At 32.5% G+C, this 17,068-nt stretch overlaps 1 protein-coding gene and 1 long non-coding RNA gene across 2 annotated transcripts; one reads left to right on the top strand and one right to left on the bottom strand.

Annotated features, from left to right (window-relative positions):
- Positions 1 to 508: 508 nt before the first annotated feature.
- LOC125063474 (shootin-1-like) lies at positions 509 to 14,440 on the bottom strand. The gene is made up of 9 exons (XM_047669936.1): positions 13,713 to 14,440; positions 12,344 to 12,530; positions 8,463 to 8,584; positions 7,799 to 7,947; positions 4,468 to 4,625; positions 3,234 to 3,417; positions 2,532 to 2,763; positions 1,749 to 2,033; positions 509 to 1,033 (listed from the first exon to the last, which is right to left on the bottom strand). Exons 1-9 carry the CDS (start codon positions 13,972 to 13,974, stop codon positions 846 to 848), a joined length of 1,767 nt encoding a protein of 588 aa, XP_047525892.1. The 5' UTR covers positions 13,975 to 14,440; the 3' UTR covers positions 509 to 845.
- Positions 14,441 to 15,097: 657 nt separating this feature from the next.
- Positions 15,098 to 15,927, top strand: LOC125063473. The gene is made up of 2 exons (XR_007119516.1): positions 15,098 to 15,303; positions 15,605 to 15,927. It is a non-coding gene; the product is annotated as an uncharacterized LOC125063473 (long non-coding RNA).
- The last annotated feature ends 1,141 nt before the right edge of the window (positions 15,928 to 17,068 follow it).

Raw genomic sequence — 17,068 nt, 5'->3', positions numbered from 1 at the left:
CGACCAGTAATAAATTGGAGCGGTAGGGTAAGATTCAAAAACGACACTAAGCACTAACGCCTGTATCACAAACTTAAATCTATTTTCTAAAGCTGTCCATTCCATTTTTTTCTGTATGAAATTAGTCTGCCCTCGTAGGTCAAAAATGTATCGGATTTTGACATAAGGGAGTCATATTCCGAGCTAAGCCACGTTTCTCTAACTTACACTAGATGTTGTCTCTGCTTTGCACCCGATTACTAAGAATATAAACAACTATACTATGATCAAAAATCGCAACATAACAAACGTTACGTTTTGAAAAACTTGTAAAATTTACCAAAATGTCAAATTACTTACAAATATCGTCTCAATTTACTACAAGACAGATTCAATACAAAAAATATAACTGTTGTTCTATCATGAGATTTGTAAAGTATTAAATCGTAAAATAATTCCACGTCAAATATCTATGAAAAATAAATCTTCTCATTTCAGAGAATAAAGAGATAATGAAAATTACTTTGAAATTGCGTAGGAAAACTTGAGTTTTCCTTACTTTACTTTAATATTGATATTAAAATGCATTGAATTTACGTGGTAAGGTTGCTTGGCAAAAACAATTTTTGTCATACAAATACAGATGTATTTGGGAAGAGTTTAATACTTTATCAATCTGTACATTTAACTATATGCGTCAGTTATATAATAAATACATATATGTATATAAATCTATCGTTAAATTGATAAAAATATCTTATAAATGCTTACATTCAACAGCATGTTTAATATTCACATTTTCAATTAAAAAAGACACCAATATAGGCACTTCAATATCACGATATTTATCAAGAAACAGAAAATCCTCACGTATTTTCTGTGATCAGGCTAGGCCTATGCCCCCGTCGCTTGCGCAACGTTCCTAATATCTGTAGCATTTCTTTGACAGCTTCAGGTTGTTCGTCCTTGGGTTTCTTCTCAACTGCGTGATCTGTGGACTTCAGCTGGAATTTGCCTCCCTTTATTTGGTCTACTATCGCGTCTATTGCCCCTCCTGAAAATATTTATTTATATTTACCAATGTTTTATTTCCATTAATATTAAGAGTAGATATTTATATTTCTATACGTCGTATCTAAAAAAATTGAATTACAGATATTTTTAATTTTATAAATATTTATTAAAATTTAAATGCGCCATTTATATCTTTATATGTAATTTCGCAAATTATTGAAGTGAAAACTTCTTTAGCGGCGTTTTACACTTTTTTTGGAATGGGTAAAATTTTATAACTTGCGAGAGTGCGTAGCTGGCGCGGCGTATTTATAGTAATATAAATTGTCATGTTTGTGTACGATAGCGCAATAAATAAATATTGTATTCTACCAATTAAAAGTACTTTTATACTGATAATTAAAGCAATTCGTGCAAAATTATTCCCTAACCATTCCAAAATATCAAAATGCACAACGTTAATATTCAAGTTTTCACTTCTGCCGGCACTCCCGAAGTGCAACCCGTCGTTTTTTTTTATGAATACTAATCTTGTTCATAAACTAAGGTACCATATTTTATTTCTCAAGTCGCAATTTCGTTTTGAGCGCTGTCAAATATGCCTAACTTCACACAGAAAAATTGGTTAGACAACTCCTGAATCTAGATTTCAGATTGATTTACGTTCTAGAATAAGAACCAAAGTATTTGTTCGCAACAATGTATTTCGATATTAAGATTTTAAACATAAAATAGTGTAAAATGAAGATTCATACCACCATTTTGTTTCGTCTTCTTCAGCGTGCCTGACTTGCTTGCAAGCATCTTAGCCATATCCATATCACCCAAGGATTCAAAGGCCACTGGGGGCGGGGGCGGCGGAGGCGGTGGTGGGGGCATAACTGGTGGGGGTGGGGGCGGCGGTGAAATGGGAATTGTGACTATCGGGATTTCCTGTGGGATTGGTGATGCTGGGGGAGTTGGAACCGGGGGTTTAGTTATTGCGGCTAGAGTTATGGGGGCTGGGGTAGAGGGGGCAGGAATTTGTGTCAGCGCTGGTTCTGGAATGCATTTTAAATTATGTGAATAAAAGTAATGCATTTGTTACCATTATATTTATGTTAAAATAACATCGTAACCATGGTAACAAACGCGGTACCTAATGCTATTTTTGTAATAAAGCAAAAAAACGTCTACCCTCTTGCGTTAAAGTGATAAATTAAAGAGATATAAGATAAGATATGAGATTAAATTTAAGAAATATATAACGCATAAGCAGTTGGCCTTTTGCCTTGAGCTAACGGTTCAACTCTGAGGTCATGTGTTCAAATCACGGCTGTGCACCAATGGACTTTTCTGTGCATGTGTGAATTTAACACTCGCTCGAACGGTAAGGAAAACAAAGTGAGGAATAACATGGCTCAACAAAAAATAGATGGCGTGCGTCAGGCACAAAAGTCTGACTACCTGACCTACTTAGTTATTAAGAATTTCTCTCAGAAATATGTTTATAAAGTCAAATATTATCTAGATCTGGAGAATAAATTAGAGGAACCTACCTTCTTCCTTGATCTCTTTCTTAATCCTCTCATTTCCACCACTTTCGAAGTAACTAATACGGCTTTTAAGCGCAGATCTCGGTTCACCCTTAGCTCTCTTATCGAGTTCCGCCAATTTCTTCTCAGCTCGTTCTGCTCTTTCTAACGCTTTCTGTGCATCTTCCTCAGCCAGTTTTATTTTCTCTTCCCATAGTAGTATATCTGTATCTTCATGCTTTTCAGTTAATTGTAGCTGGAAGAAAGGTAGAAATAATATAATTAAAAAATACTACTTTTTAAATCGATATTCCTCATATTGGCCTTATGGTAAAAAACTATTATTAAAACTCGAAGACTGTGGGAGCTTACTACCCTCAAAATACTTCGCCGTTAATTATTTCCGAAAAATTTCCCGTGTACGCAAACAAAAGCATTATAAGTAGGAACTAACTAAAGAAACAGAAGAATTATAAGTAAGAACTAACTAAAGAAACAGAAGAATTATAAGTAAGAACTAACTAAAGAAACAGAAGCATTATAAGTAAGAACTAACTAAAGAAACAGAAGCATTATAAGTAAGAACTAACTAAAGAAACAAAAGCATTATAAGTAAGAACTAACTAAAGAAACAAAAGCATTATAAGTAAGAACTAACTAAAGAAACAGAAGCATTATAAGTAAGAACTAACTAAAGAAACAAAAGCATTATAAGTAAGAACTAACCTGCAACTGCTGAACATGATCCTTATGCCTGTTACTCTGCTGTTCCAAGGCGTCTCTCAGACTATCAACTTCACCTAAAAGCAGTCCCAGGCGTTCATCCAGATCCAATTCTCCCATCAGCAATGCGCTCTGGTGAGCCAGTACTGTTGCGCGCTTTTTGGCGTCGCGTGCTTCTGATTTGTAACTGAAATTAAAATACATATAGGTACATGTGTTACAAAACATGGAAATAAAGATTTTCTTTTATTATCGGATAATTTTTTGATTAAAATTTTGTCGTTAGGTTTCACAAATTAGTTAATAAAATTATAAAGCAAATGAAAGTTTCAATAAAAAATACACAGACTGTCTTAATATTAGACGACTTACAGGGAATTCCGAGGAGAGAGAAAATATACACCATCATCTATTTTAAATAATAAATAATATTCAGTGACTTTCATTATTATCAGAGGTGACCATAAACTTAATACTTTATTGTTTTCCATCATTATCACTTGACTTAGCTAGACAACTAGGCTAGGTATTATATAGATCTTTATTATAATTATGTATAAAAATGATAAAGGGGTTGTCATATCATCCTACATACGAATTTTTTTGTAATAATTTTCTTACAAGTTCCCAAATATGCCGTGGGTTCCATACCCAGTTGGGTACATTACTAGGTAAACCATTAGTGTTGCGAATAGACAATTGAACAGAATAAAAATGAAAGTGTTATTGAAATTAAACTGTATAAAGCCAAGGCCTTTAAAAGTTTTTTTAAAGTAGAATACCTTGTAAATAATCATTAGTTTCTTTAAAAAATCCGTAAATAAAATATATAGTTATTTGACGATTCGGTCACAGATTAATCAAACTCGAGTTTGGATATAATTGGAATTCATTTTGTCGTATACGTGTAGTTTGATGAATGATAATTAACACGTAATAAACTGGACGTTTGTTTTCGTGTTTACACTCATGGTACGTCATAGATACTGGTGCGCCGCCATCTTGCTTAAAGAAGGGTTTTGGCGGGTTCTTGAAATTAAGAATGTTACTTTGAATTTTATTGTTTATGCAGGTTTATTAGTAATCCTTAATGGTTAAAAATCTTGTTAAATAGTCTATTGTATGGCAATTCAGACCAATCTTGACTATAAAAGAAAATAGACGCAGGAATGTGTACCATATAACACTGGGCAATAGTTCATTACGTAAATAATTTCATGCATTTATATATACGTACGTCTCGGCCATTTGTCGGTCCTTGTCAGCATTGTCCTTGAGACCTGTGACCTCTTCCATAAGTAGTTTGGACACTCGGTTGTGTCTCTCTATTTGAGATCTAAGTTCCTGCAACTCTTTTTCCTGTTGAACGCATTTTTCTCGTTCTACCTCCAATTCCTGAAAATAAAGTGTTTGTTATTAACTAAATCAAAAAAATACTGGACCGATTTCAAAAATTCTTTTATCATTAGAAATATTAGCCGCGAGGCTATATTTGGTTTCCATAATATTTAATAAATAAATCTCTATTTCCATCACGCGTGAATATATGGATAAAATTTCGCTAATTATTTTTTGTCGTGTTTATTATTGGCCGTAGAAGGTTAAAAAAGAAAAAAATAAGGAAGTTGCGCGGATTAGACAATTTAAGAAAACTTAACTACGATATTAATTTTACACAAGTGTCAGTGAAATGCGAATGCAAAGATCATTACAAATAATAAACACTATGATTTTGAATAATATTTTTTATTAATTATACCAATTTAAATTCAATTCATAGTTAAGGCAGGAACACGTCTGTCGGGTCAGCTAGTATAAATATAAAATACTGGGCGCGTAATATGGTGACGAATTAAATTGTATTGTTAATATATATTATGTAGCTGCCCTGGTTTCATAAGAAAGATATATATTAGGGTGGTCCTTATTTTTCGACTTTTGAATTATCCTCGGGGCACTTTCTCATTTGATTATATACCTCTAAATATGAAATACGTGTTTTTTTGTTTTTGTTTTTGTTAAGATTTAGAGGTCGCTACCAGCTGTCAAATTTTTTACAAATAAAATATTTTTTATATTATTAACAATCAATTAGATACCAGTCTTGATGTCTCTAAATTGAGTGACAGATAAGCAACTATGGTCGTGACATCTACTTTGAAATGTGCAGGCTATGGTCCATCAGAATTTAATGTCAATAGATCTACTATGCGTCGGTAATGGGTCAAAAATCGCAAAGCTGTGCAGATTCGCTCAAAAGCGAGTTTAAACCTAATTCGTCATTAACAATCCATTGGGACGGTAAACTTCTCGAAGATATTACTGGACACAAAACTAAAGATCGGCTGCCAATTTTGACATCAGGATATGGAGTTTATCAACTACTCGCTATTCCAAAATTGGAACGTGGAACAAGCGAAGCTTGTGCGTCCAGCTGTCTATAAAGCTATAAAGTCATGGAATTTGAGCTATAAAGTAAAATGTTAGACAATGTTTTGACACTACTGCTGTAAATACCGGCTTAAGGCGTGGAGTATTCGTCCTTCTGGAGCGCAAAATGAATAAAAATAAGCTTTGGTTTGCTTGTTGTCACCACATAATGGAAATTATGTTGTCAGCTGTCAATCGCTTGCCCCATCTAGTGCTCCTGATATACAATTATTCAAAAGATTTAAGAACAATTGTAACACTATTGACCAAAGCGACTTCAAATCAATAACAGCTGATGACGCTGAGGCAGATATTCTTGCAGAAGTGGCCGCAGACAGGATTTCGGTTGCATAAAAGCAACTTCAAGTACATGAACCTCGACATGACTACAGAGAACTGTTGAATCTTACTATCATTTCCTTAGGAGGTGTTCCTGACAAAAGCGTTTCATTTCAGAGACCTGCTGGTCTTCATCGAGCTAAATGGATGGCAAGAGCCTTGTACAGTTTAAAAATGTATTTATTTAAGCACCAGTTTAAGCTAACGAAGAAGGACGAAAAGGCTGTGAGAGAAATATGTATTTTCACGGTGATGATTTATGTCAAATATTGATCAAGCAGTCTTCGAGTCAGTCAGCACCAAGAAACGACTTACAATTATTAATAGACCTTAAAGCTTCAACAGAAATATAGCTACTGATGCGCTGATAAAGATTTTAAATAATTTGTCAGAAGACATAGTTTCGCTTGCGTTTTTCAATGACGAAGTTTCAGTTCAAGAAAAGAAAAAAATGGTAGAAGTACTCAAAATGTAAGGCACATAAGATTGCTTAAAACGAATAAACCTTGACATCGCACATATCGACAAAAAAAATAGAAAACTTCGTGAGTAGTCATTCCTTAAGATTCTTCCAGACCCTAGATCTCTCATCATGTTTTTTTTAAAAGACGTCGAAACCTGGAACGAAGACGCTGATTATATAGCTGCCAAAAATATCGTTCATTCATTGCGAGTAGTGAACGACATAGCTGAGAGGAATGGAAGAATATAAAAAATTAATTACCACAAATGAAGAACAGAAGCAATATTTGCTTTTGATGGTAAAAGAGTATAGGATAAAGTACCCTAATACTAACAATTCAACCCTTGTATCTTTAAAATAAACAAATCAGATATCTATATAATATCTTAATTAATAACAATAACAATAATTTCGTAACATTTTTAAGACCTGGGTATAAAAATAAAGAATTCTAACAAATACAGATTTTCAATTTTTATTTAAAATTCAAACCTTGGTAGCGACCTCTAAATATCGTTTAAAAATTTCAAAAAAAATACTGAAACACTTTTTTATGGTATATATCCAAATTACGTGGTGCCCCGCGAAATTAAAGAAAAAAAAAATTTTTCTTAGGAATAAGGACCACCCTAATATATATAGATGATAGAGTTTTATAATTATTTTAATTCAGAACAAAAATATCCAGAATATATTATAATTTACCTATAGATAAGACAATGTAGAAGTTTAATCATTGACAATTAAGTATTCAAACAAATCAAATAAAGCATTATTTTAGGCCGACGAAATGATAACAAGAAGTTTCTTTGTCATTGTGACCTACTAAACATAAAGAGAAGTAATCAACAACATAAAATTAAAACGACACAAAAACACATAATCATACTTATTAACGTTCCACTTTTCCATTTATTATAATCTTATCTTATTATATTTATATATACGGTTATAATTATATAATTGATAATTTTATAAAGACATTTATAGATATGAAATAGATTATGGATGATATAAAAGTAGGATTAAGGTGATAACAGGGAAATCCCCGCTTAACAATGAAATTTAATGATTCAAAACTAAAACAGTCCGTGTATCACAGAATTATTTAATATTATATCGTCCAAAATCGAACTCGGAAACAATGTCATGTGCCTTACAAGATACAGTTAATTGTATTTTGTGAATTTTAAAGTAGTTACCTTATATATATACTATAATATATATATTATATAGTTATAGTATAGTTAAATCTATCTATAAGTTTATCTTTAATTAGGGTATTCATGAATAGAATACAAAATAGAGAGACTAAATAGAAAGTAGAGAATCTGACCTGATTCAATTGCACATTGACCTCGTGGGCCTCAAATTCGTGTAACTTAGCCGCGTTTGCCTCCGTCTGTAATGCTGCTATCTGCTCGGACAGTTCAGATACTGTACGCTTCAGAAATTCCACTTCTTCATTACTGCTCGCTTCAGATGCTGCAGAAAATAAAATATAGGTATTACTGCAATATTTCATCATTTTAATACGAATGTTATATGTATTGTATTTGTGCATACCGAACCTATTATCGCGGTCACATGTTAGTTTGTTTCTCTTTTGGTTATGTGTAGCCTTGTTTGTGCGGGTTTATATATGTCGCAACCTACTAGCCGTTCAATTAACAGCCTAGCCGTTTAACTAAACGCCGCCATTTAACTAGCGGCTTGAAAGATATTCAGCCGTAGCGTTTATTTCAATATTTAATAAACTGGCCGGCTAATGCTTAGGCCGTTCGTACAATAGAGTCATTATCATTTGCCAGAAATAAAAAAGATGAAACATATGACATACGCCGTCGACTTTTTGGGTCTAAGACACGTTGGTTTTCTGCCGATGTTTTCCTTCACCGGGGATCGAACCTACGACCTCAGGGATGAGAGTGAATAAATAAATAAAATAATTAGTAGATTTTCCTCGAGAGCAATGAAAAGAATATAAAGAGAGTACATACATGTATCTGTAGCGTCTGTGATATCAATGTCAACGGTGGTGGGCAGCGCGAGCAGCAGCGCTGTGCTTCGTCTCTTCAGCTGCTTATTCTGTTTGTACCATTCACCCGCTTGTTGCATCACCCTGGAAGTCAGGGATTTTATCATATTATGCATTGCATATATGAACAAAAACTTTGTATAACAGCTAGAGGAACAACGTAACTATAATATACGTCAAACCTGGGTAAGTGAGAACTGGATTAGTGAGAAAACTCTATAAGTGAGAGTAAGAGCCGAGACCCGTTATTTTAAGCTCCCAAAACCTCTATTAGCAAGAAACAGAAACCTCTGTAAGAGAGAGTAGTTTTTCCCTCATGGACCTCCGTAAGGGAGACTGCCACTTATCTATACCTCTGTAAGCAACAGTCGAGCTTGTACTTTGAATACGCGGCGGTTGTTGATCAAGCAATATTTGACAAAATTTATGACTTGAGAAAAACATTCAAAATACAAAAACAGAAACTCAAACGAAATTGACGGATTTTTTAAGTGTTAATAAGTTCTAAATAAAATAAAATATATATGTACATTGTACATAATATATGTTGTGCACATTATGCACATAATTTTATCATATTACATATTTACTACATTCGTACCTCTATAAGAGAGAAACGTTACCCATGTACCGGCATTAGCGGGAAACTCGGGTTAGTGAGAAACCTCTTTAAGCGAGAATGAGATTGGGCTCCCTTGAACTCTAGCTCATCCAGGTTTGACTATACATCAAAGTTGCGTCGCGTGAATATAAAGAAAAAGTAAGGGAAACAGAGTCCCCGTTTTAAATTAAAATATTTTTTTATATAAATATTTTTCTGCGTTCTGCATAAACTTCATGTTACTATTTTATTATGACACATTGATAAACACAGCTTTTTGTTAATAACATTTAATTATTCATTTTAGTCATTACTCACAATAGTTTAATAACAATCCGAAGTAGTTTTCCATCGTTCACGCATTCGACACACATTTTAACTTTTTAATAAATCTATAACGAACATAGTAAATTTTATATTGAACCGTCGCGCACGCACTTAACCAGAAAACTATTTAATATTACAAGTTTTACATCGACAGCTAAATTGGTACCGAAATTATCATATAACGTGATACACAGGATGTTCTAAGCACGTTTTATTTCCTATATCTTGTGGGAATTATAATTTTAAATATATTTTCAGAAAGAAAGTTTCTTTGCTATGTGCAACTTCCGGATTATTAATGGTCTACAATGGATAAATGTTACAAGAGAACAATAGTGTAAATAACATTATCGGTTGTATTTGGAGTATTTTTATACGTAAAACCCATTCTTTCATTAGGTACTCTTTTAAGTGTATGAGAAAAAAGAGACCAAAATAATTATCTCAATACGTTTCTTAATTCTGCGGTAGTCAATGTGTGTTAGACGCATTAATGCGACATAAGTTATATTGATAGAAAAACACATATTTCTTGTGTATATTATATAATCTACATAAGTTATTGAATATCTTATGTTTATTTAATTCCTCACTAAAACACGCATATGATTTGAACACCCTATGATTTGAGCTTTCTAGGCAAAATGTGGAACGCAAATTCGGTACATCACAAAATTATTTATTCATATTTTATAAGATTTATAGCTTGCGCAAGTTAACAGTCGCTAATATTCCGATCGAATATGTCGACATAAATATTAAGTAAACCTCGATCTATGATTTTAAATTTTAATATTGTCTCTTCATTATCTTTCCACCGTGGCTAATACGAATGAGTCTCCTAAGGAAAGAAAATCTTTCATTCTTACAAATATTTTTTCGATAAATTTTTCAAACTGGTGCCTCAACACGGGACTGCGGTAAAGATTTGGCTATTCTGCCTAATGATACGTAGAACATTTAAAATATGAAAGTAGGTAAAAATCAATTTGTTTTTTTGAGGAAAAGCAATCTCACTTATTCCTTTCAAAAAGATTTTAGTTAAACGAATGAATATATTTACTGTCACTTTCTTAAAATATTAATAAATAAAATAATGACATAGTTCATCAAAAATTAATTAAAATCTTACATCTTGTCCCGTTATCCGGCCACACCGATATTTAACCTCACACTGAGCTAAGACAAATCACCTAATTACTTTATACTTAACGCATCCCATGCATATGCAAGGTTCCTTTTAATCCTATGAATATGTAATGCAAGCCCTTACTTAATATTCAACCTTATTTGGAAGAAATAGTACACATTTTTCCTTAACGTCCAATGACGTATAATCAGAATATTTAATTCTCCGAAAGATTTTGCGTCATTCGGGACGCTTTTAGAATATTTAGAATTTTACATCAGACGACATTGAAATAATGTATTTCAGTCACGTACTACTAATTAGTTAAATTCCAGCTAAACAATTAATAATTTATGTTTTGTTTCGTAAACATTGTAAGAAAGAAAAACACAATTGATAGTTTCATACTTTTTTATAACATCTTGTGATCAGCCATGAACAAAAAAAAAGCTATATAGCTAGCTATAAGCTATATCTCTGTTTCCAACTACTTTTACACGAATTATTAGCTAAGAAATAGGAAACTGCTTTAGGTAACATGAAATTTTGTATAGGGTAGGAATAGGCGTAAATATGTTGATGTATGACTTCAAATAATTACATATACATTGAGATATTTACTTGAAAGAAAATCAAGCATCTTTGAGGTCCACAGTAATGGCGTGGCCTTATTGAACTTCTTCCCAAATGCCTCTAGAATGAACTCAAGCTGTCCTGTCCTCTTCACTGAATTATTTTAAAAACAAAATAGATTGTCTTACACACGCAACAGTATTTTACTGCTAGTATGTTCACTAAATAATATTAACTGCCAGTAAAACATTATTGCACATAAAGTATTTTGTTAAAGAGTGTCAGAGCTAGAGAGAGAATAAATGACTAGTGTAAACTTAAGCATTTCAGGTTCCAAGTTCCGCGATAAAATCAGTGATTTCTACAAATGTGATTGCAGATATCTTGGCATTACGTAAATGCACCACAAACGCCTACATACCCCCACTTAGAAATAGATCAGTTATATAACGATTAAACAAATCGAAAGAGAATTCTAGTGACTCTGTATAACTCTTAAGAATTTCTAGTACATAAAAATTCATAGGGCCCTATTATTATTTTGATACTACTTTTGTATCGTCCAAGATTCGAAATAATATCGAATTTAGTTGCTTAAATGTTAAGTTACTTCCCCTTAGATTTTGTTTCATAGCAAAAAATGTGATATTTTAAATAAAAGCGCCTTTCAGAGAATTTAATTTAAATGTATGTGCTGCGATATGTGCGAAGTGCGTTGTCGGACTAGTTAAGTAGCACTCTAAATTTAACAAACCTATTTCTATTACAAAGTATTGTGTCTTATCTCAAGAATGTATTTAAGTAAAGGATTTGCATAAGCAGCTCATTATAACTATACCATAAAATATCATAACTGAACATACTAGATCTTAGTAAGAAAATTAAGGCGTTAAAGAGGTAGTAAACAACACAAGGTGCATAATAGTATTAAGTAAGACTTAGGATACAAAGTCGATAAGCCTATTAAAGAATCGACACGGCTAGACATCACCTACCTAGTATATAGCAAAATATATTACTTCTAAAAGAGAATTCCTTAACAGATAGATTTTGTAAAAAACAAGCACATATAAAATATTATGTCAATTCATAAAAACATACTCTCCATCAAACATCTCTCCAGTCTCCATCGGTCAACCAATACATTATACATACAACCAATCTTAGAATTCTATAGTTAGTATTTGTAAATAAAAGAAAAAGAATTTCTTACTTTTGCATAACCCCGGTGTCAATTTCATGTTGGTTTTTGAGCTGTTGGTATTCTTGGAATAGTTTCTCAGAGACATGCCGAAGCTTGTTGAGCTCCCGCTCCCTGTCATTGAGTTCTGCATCCAGATGATTTCTTTCTTCCAATAAAATATTATATCGACGTTGAAGATCATCATACTCTCGACGAGCTGAAACATTAAATAATGACAAATATAGTTGTTAAACAAATTACATCAAGGAGTTCATAATATCAGACATTTTCCAACCTTTAATTAACTATGTTATGTTCTTATTCTATGTTATGTATAACGGGATAGTTCCAACTATTTTTTAAGTTTCTTACATAGAATATAATCATTTTATTACACAACTGTGGTGTATCAAATTGAAAGACTAGACTTGTTCTCATTACATGTGCCCATTTGACAGATTATTAAATAATGGAAAATTGTAAATAGCAGACTAGTTACTGTGCTTAATGATTTCTGTCATTAACAAAACTTCAGCCAGTTAGTTTCTAGTAGTAATAATAAGATTTTAAATGTAATATAACATTGCACATTCTATATTGAGACAATAAATTCAAAAAAAGATGTTTAAGACTACACAAGTATGGAAATAAAAATTATTATTATTGTATCATATTGCCTTCAATTTAAAATTATATGATACATTTAAGAAAACATAACAAAAGTAACAAGTGATAAGATAATGTGCAATACTTTTATTGTTGGAAATAGCTTGATTAAACTGATATTGATTACGATGTTGAAATAGTAACCTAAGATTACTGTCAAGAAACAGGAAATAAACTTACACTCCTTAAGTCCTTAATATACTTAAAAAAGTAATAAATGATGGTTTTATGAATGTTTAATTTATACATAAATGTATCTTGACTGATAAAAACTAATAACAGCTGTTGCATACTAATAATAATATAATATGATTGATACCATAACCACAATATTTTTAAGTTTAAAAAAACTAATTATTATTAACGAAACAGTTTCCCCACTTTTAGAAGTTTAAATAGGAAATTATTGCAGATTAACTAGGTATATTTATGGAAATGAATACTGGTCTTAAAATGATTACAGTTTCTTAAAAATTAATAAGATGTGAGATTTCTCAAAAAAATTTGGACATTATTTTTATAATTCTTGAAATGGTGAAATAATTTGTGTCTAGTAAATTTTAAAATAGGTACCTATTTACTGGAATAGTGATTTACTTAGAAAAACATACAACAATAAACTCAAAAATAAGAAGTGAGTCATTATATATACTTAGAACTTAATCTTTACTTGTTATTAAAATGTATTGACTATATTATAACATATGTCAACATTCTTTTAGGATATAAATACCTTTTTCAGATTTAAGGAGATAGGCTTTATGTTTTCTTTCAGCATCCTCATATCTATTTTTCCATTTTTCAACGTATGTAGAGAGCGCGATATTAGCTTCTTTAGTGTTTTGCTGCGCATCAGGCTGCGTCATCCTGCCAGCAGTCGCTCGCGGGATCCTTGTGGTTGCACTGGGACAGAGTGAGACAGTACTCCGTCCGCCTTGACACTGATTATTGTTCGATGCGATCGCAAACACATTATCACCGTTCCTTTTAATCATTTTGCACACGCTCTAACTTGAGTTAATAATATGTGATCATTTTCATAATTTCCATAATTATAAATTTAATCTATAACTTAATGATTGTTTTAAAATGAATTAACACGCTATCATCATTATTCCCTTTGTTCTTGCGGTTAAGGAAAATACGCACTGTATTAATGCGGCACTATTGCATTGTGTCATTCGCGCTCACTTAGCAACCTTGGAAAATGATATAGAAATAAATTTTAAATGCACGAGTATTCAAAAGAATTAATATTTAAAAACAGCACGACAAATGTCGATCAGCGGCAGATTGCAACTAACGTATGCTTGCCTTGTAGTTGTGAATTGTGATATGATAATGAGAAGCACGTCATCGTTGAGTCATTCAGTCTGATGTTTACGTTTATTGTTTAAAGTAGACAGTCTCCGATTTTTTATGCATGTTTTAAATTACAAATTAACTTTAAAACAGATTTTATAATTAAATTTATTCCTAAAATATAATTTACTTTACCTAAATCATTCCAACCACTTGTACCAACTTATTCGTTGTTTTTATAAGGTTAAAATTATCGTCCGCGTTGTTTTTTAGATCGGTTACCTTTAATATGCAAAAAAATAAATTGTTTACCAATAAAATGACTCGCGTATTATTTTTATATTATATTTACCTAACAATTAATGTAATAAAAATTACTATTATTCACGTTAATTATCAATAGACACAACAATTGAGATAACTACAAACACTGCATCACAAGAATCGTTCATCAAACGTACTGAATGCATTTCATCCAAGAACGGAAATTCTAATTTTAACATAGTTTCTAGTGAAAAGGTGCGCCCGTATTGCAAACGACAAGACTGAAGCGTGGGTAGACAGGACTCAAATGGCCTGTCTTGTGATTTAATTGTCGCGATGAATACTTACGTCGTTCATGCGCTATTGAAGACATTATTTGACCACCCAGATGTAAGAATCTATTGTGATATAAGCATTCCAAATAGAATTAACAGCAGTTAGCAAGCTAAAACGTAAAACATATGAATCGCATTATACTCAAGATAGAGTAATTACGACTGATTATTCATTGCTAGAAAATTTACATTTCATATACCTACATGGTAGGTATGTAGGGGAGACTGGGTACACTTGATCCCTAGGGGACACTTGGTAATCTTTATTAAAAAATCTACTAAATGCGCAATCTTTTTTTAAACTAGCAACACTTGTTTGTTTATGGCAAGGTTAACTTTCTGTCATAGTTTCGTTGGACAAATATCAGTAGTTTGCAAATGGCCGGCAATCGAAATTTTCTGTGGTGATTTATATAAAATTTGGTAAGTTTTAACACGACATATTTAATAAAGTGTGATGGATTCGCTTTTTTAAAATGTGTATAGCTTTTAGAGCATTGTTTTTCCTGTGGTTTGACGCTTGTTGTTATGAAATTAGTAGTAAAGTGTTTAGAGTGATGCATGTTTCATAACCTCAATGTATTTGGGGAGATTTGATCCTCTTCCATAGGGGTGAATTGATCCCAGGGATCATGTGTCCCATAAGAGGATCAAGTCTACCATACATAAAATATTTACTTTTACACTTTTATGGCGCAATTATTTATTGGTATTTAATTTTTAGAATACGATGCCGCGAAAGTATAAAACTAAAGAAGGTTCAAGAAAAAGAAAGCCAATCGATAAAGAAAAACTAAAACTTGCGGTAGCTGCAGTTCTGGCCGGAAATACACTAAAAGGCACTGCAAAACAATATTCGGTACCTCTCATGACTTTGAAAAGATATGCTAGAAAGCAAAAAGAAAATGACGAGGAAATATCATACGAACCCAACTACAAAAAATCGCAGATATTTTCAGACCAAGAAGAAAATGATTTGGAAGAATATTTGGAAACCGCTAGTAAGTTGTATCATGGCCTCTACCCTAAGAAAGTACGTACGCTAGCTTACCAGTTCGCTAGCAAGAATAAAAAGAAGATTCCTATCAGTTGGGAAGTTAAAAAAGAGGCAAGCTACGATTGGTTTTCGGGTTTTATGGAACGCCATAAGAAATTGTCGTTGAGAAAACCCGAGGCTACAAGTCTATCAAGGGCCACTAGTTTCAATCGCCATACCGTGCAGGCATTCTTCGCAAATTTAAAAAGTTTGATGGAAAGATTCAATTTCGATCCTTCGCAAATATTCAACGTGGACGAAACAGGTATAACAACCGTTCATAAGCCCAAAAAAATTGTTGCTTGTCGAGGCCTAAAGCAAGTGTCGAAAGTGACATCTGCCGAAAGAGGAGAACTTGTCACGGTCTGTTCGGCAATTAATGCAATTGGACAAAGTTTGCCACCTTTCATGATATTTCCCAGAAAAAACTGGCAAAACAGAATGCTTAATAATGCTCCTCCTGGAAGCAATGGTTGCCCAAATCCCAGTGGCTGGATGACTGCTGCTACATTCATGCATTTTTAAGTAAAAATTTGAAAATTAAAACTGATTCAAAATTATGTGATTTATATTTTAGCTGCCCTTATAATTAGTTCCCTTTATAAAATTGGATTTCTAGCAAAAAAGAAAATAAAGTAAACTCACGTGATTCATGTGTCCCTTATGTATGGGAGATTTGATCCCCCGGGATCAAAGCTCCCTTATGGTTGGGAACAAGTGTCCCTGATATAAGGGACACATGATACACGTCCATGGTATGAAGTTTTATGAAATTATGACTAAAATTGTAAACAAATCATGCCCTCTTTCGGATTGTTGATAGATATTTATATTCGAAACATAGAAATATAAAAATTTTAGCAATAATGTAGAGAGTAATAAATTTAGAGACCAAAATACAAAGGTGGGATCAACCCTCCCCAGCCTCCCCTACAAATGATAGAAACAGGCGCTTAGGGATAAAGGCATGTCACACGAAATACACAACGCAGAAGAAGTATCATTCAGGAAGATTCTTTATTATCTGACCTCGTTGGAACGATTCATACGCAATTTACAAATTAGAGTGAGTAAGGCCCTTAATGGCAGTTTAAGCTAATATTTCAAATATATTGAAATTAGAATTAGATGTGATGTATTTAAAATAATAAT

The sequence above is a fragment of the Pieris napi genome, chromosome 3, assembly GCF_905475465.1.
Source record: "Pieris napi chromosome 3, ilPieNapi1.2, whole genome shotgun sequence".
NCBI classification, from domain to species: Eukaryota; Metazoa; Arthropoda; class Insecta; order Lepidoptera; family Pieridae; genus Pieris; species Pieris napi.
Note: the sequence above shows the minus strand (reverse complement) of the source record. Positions and strands in the feature narration are given on the sequence as shown.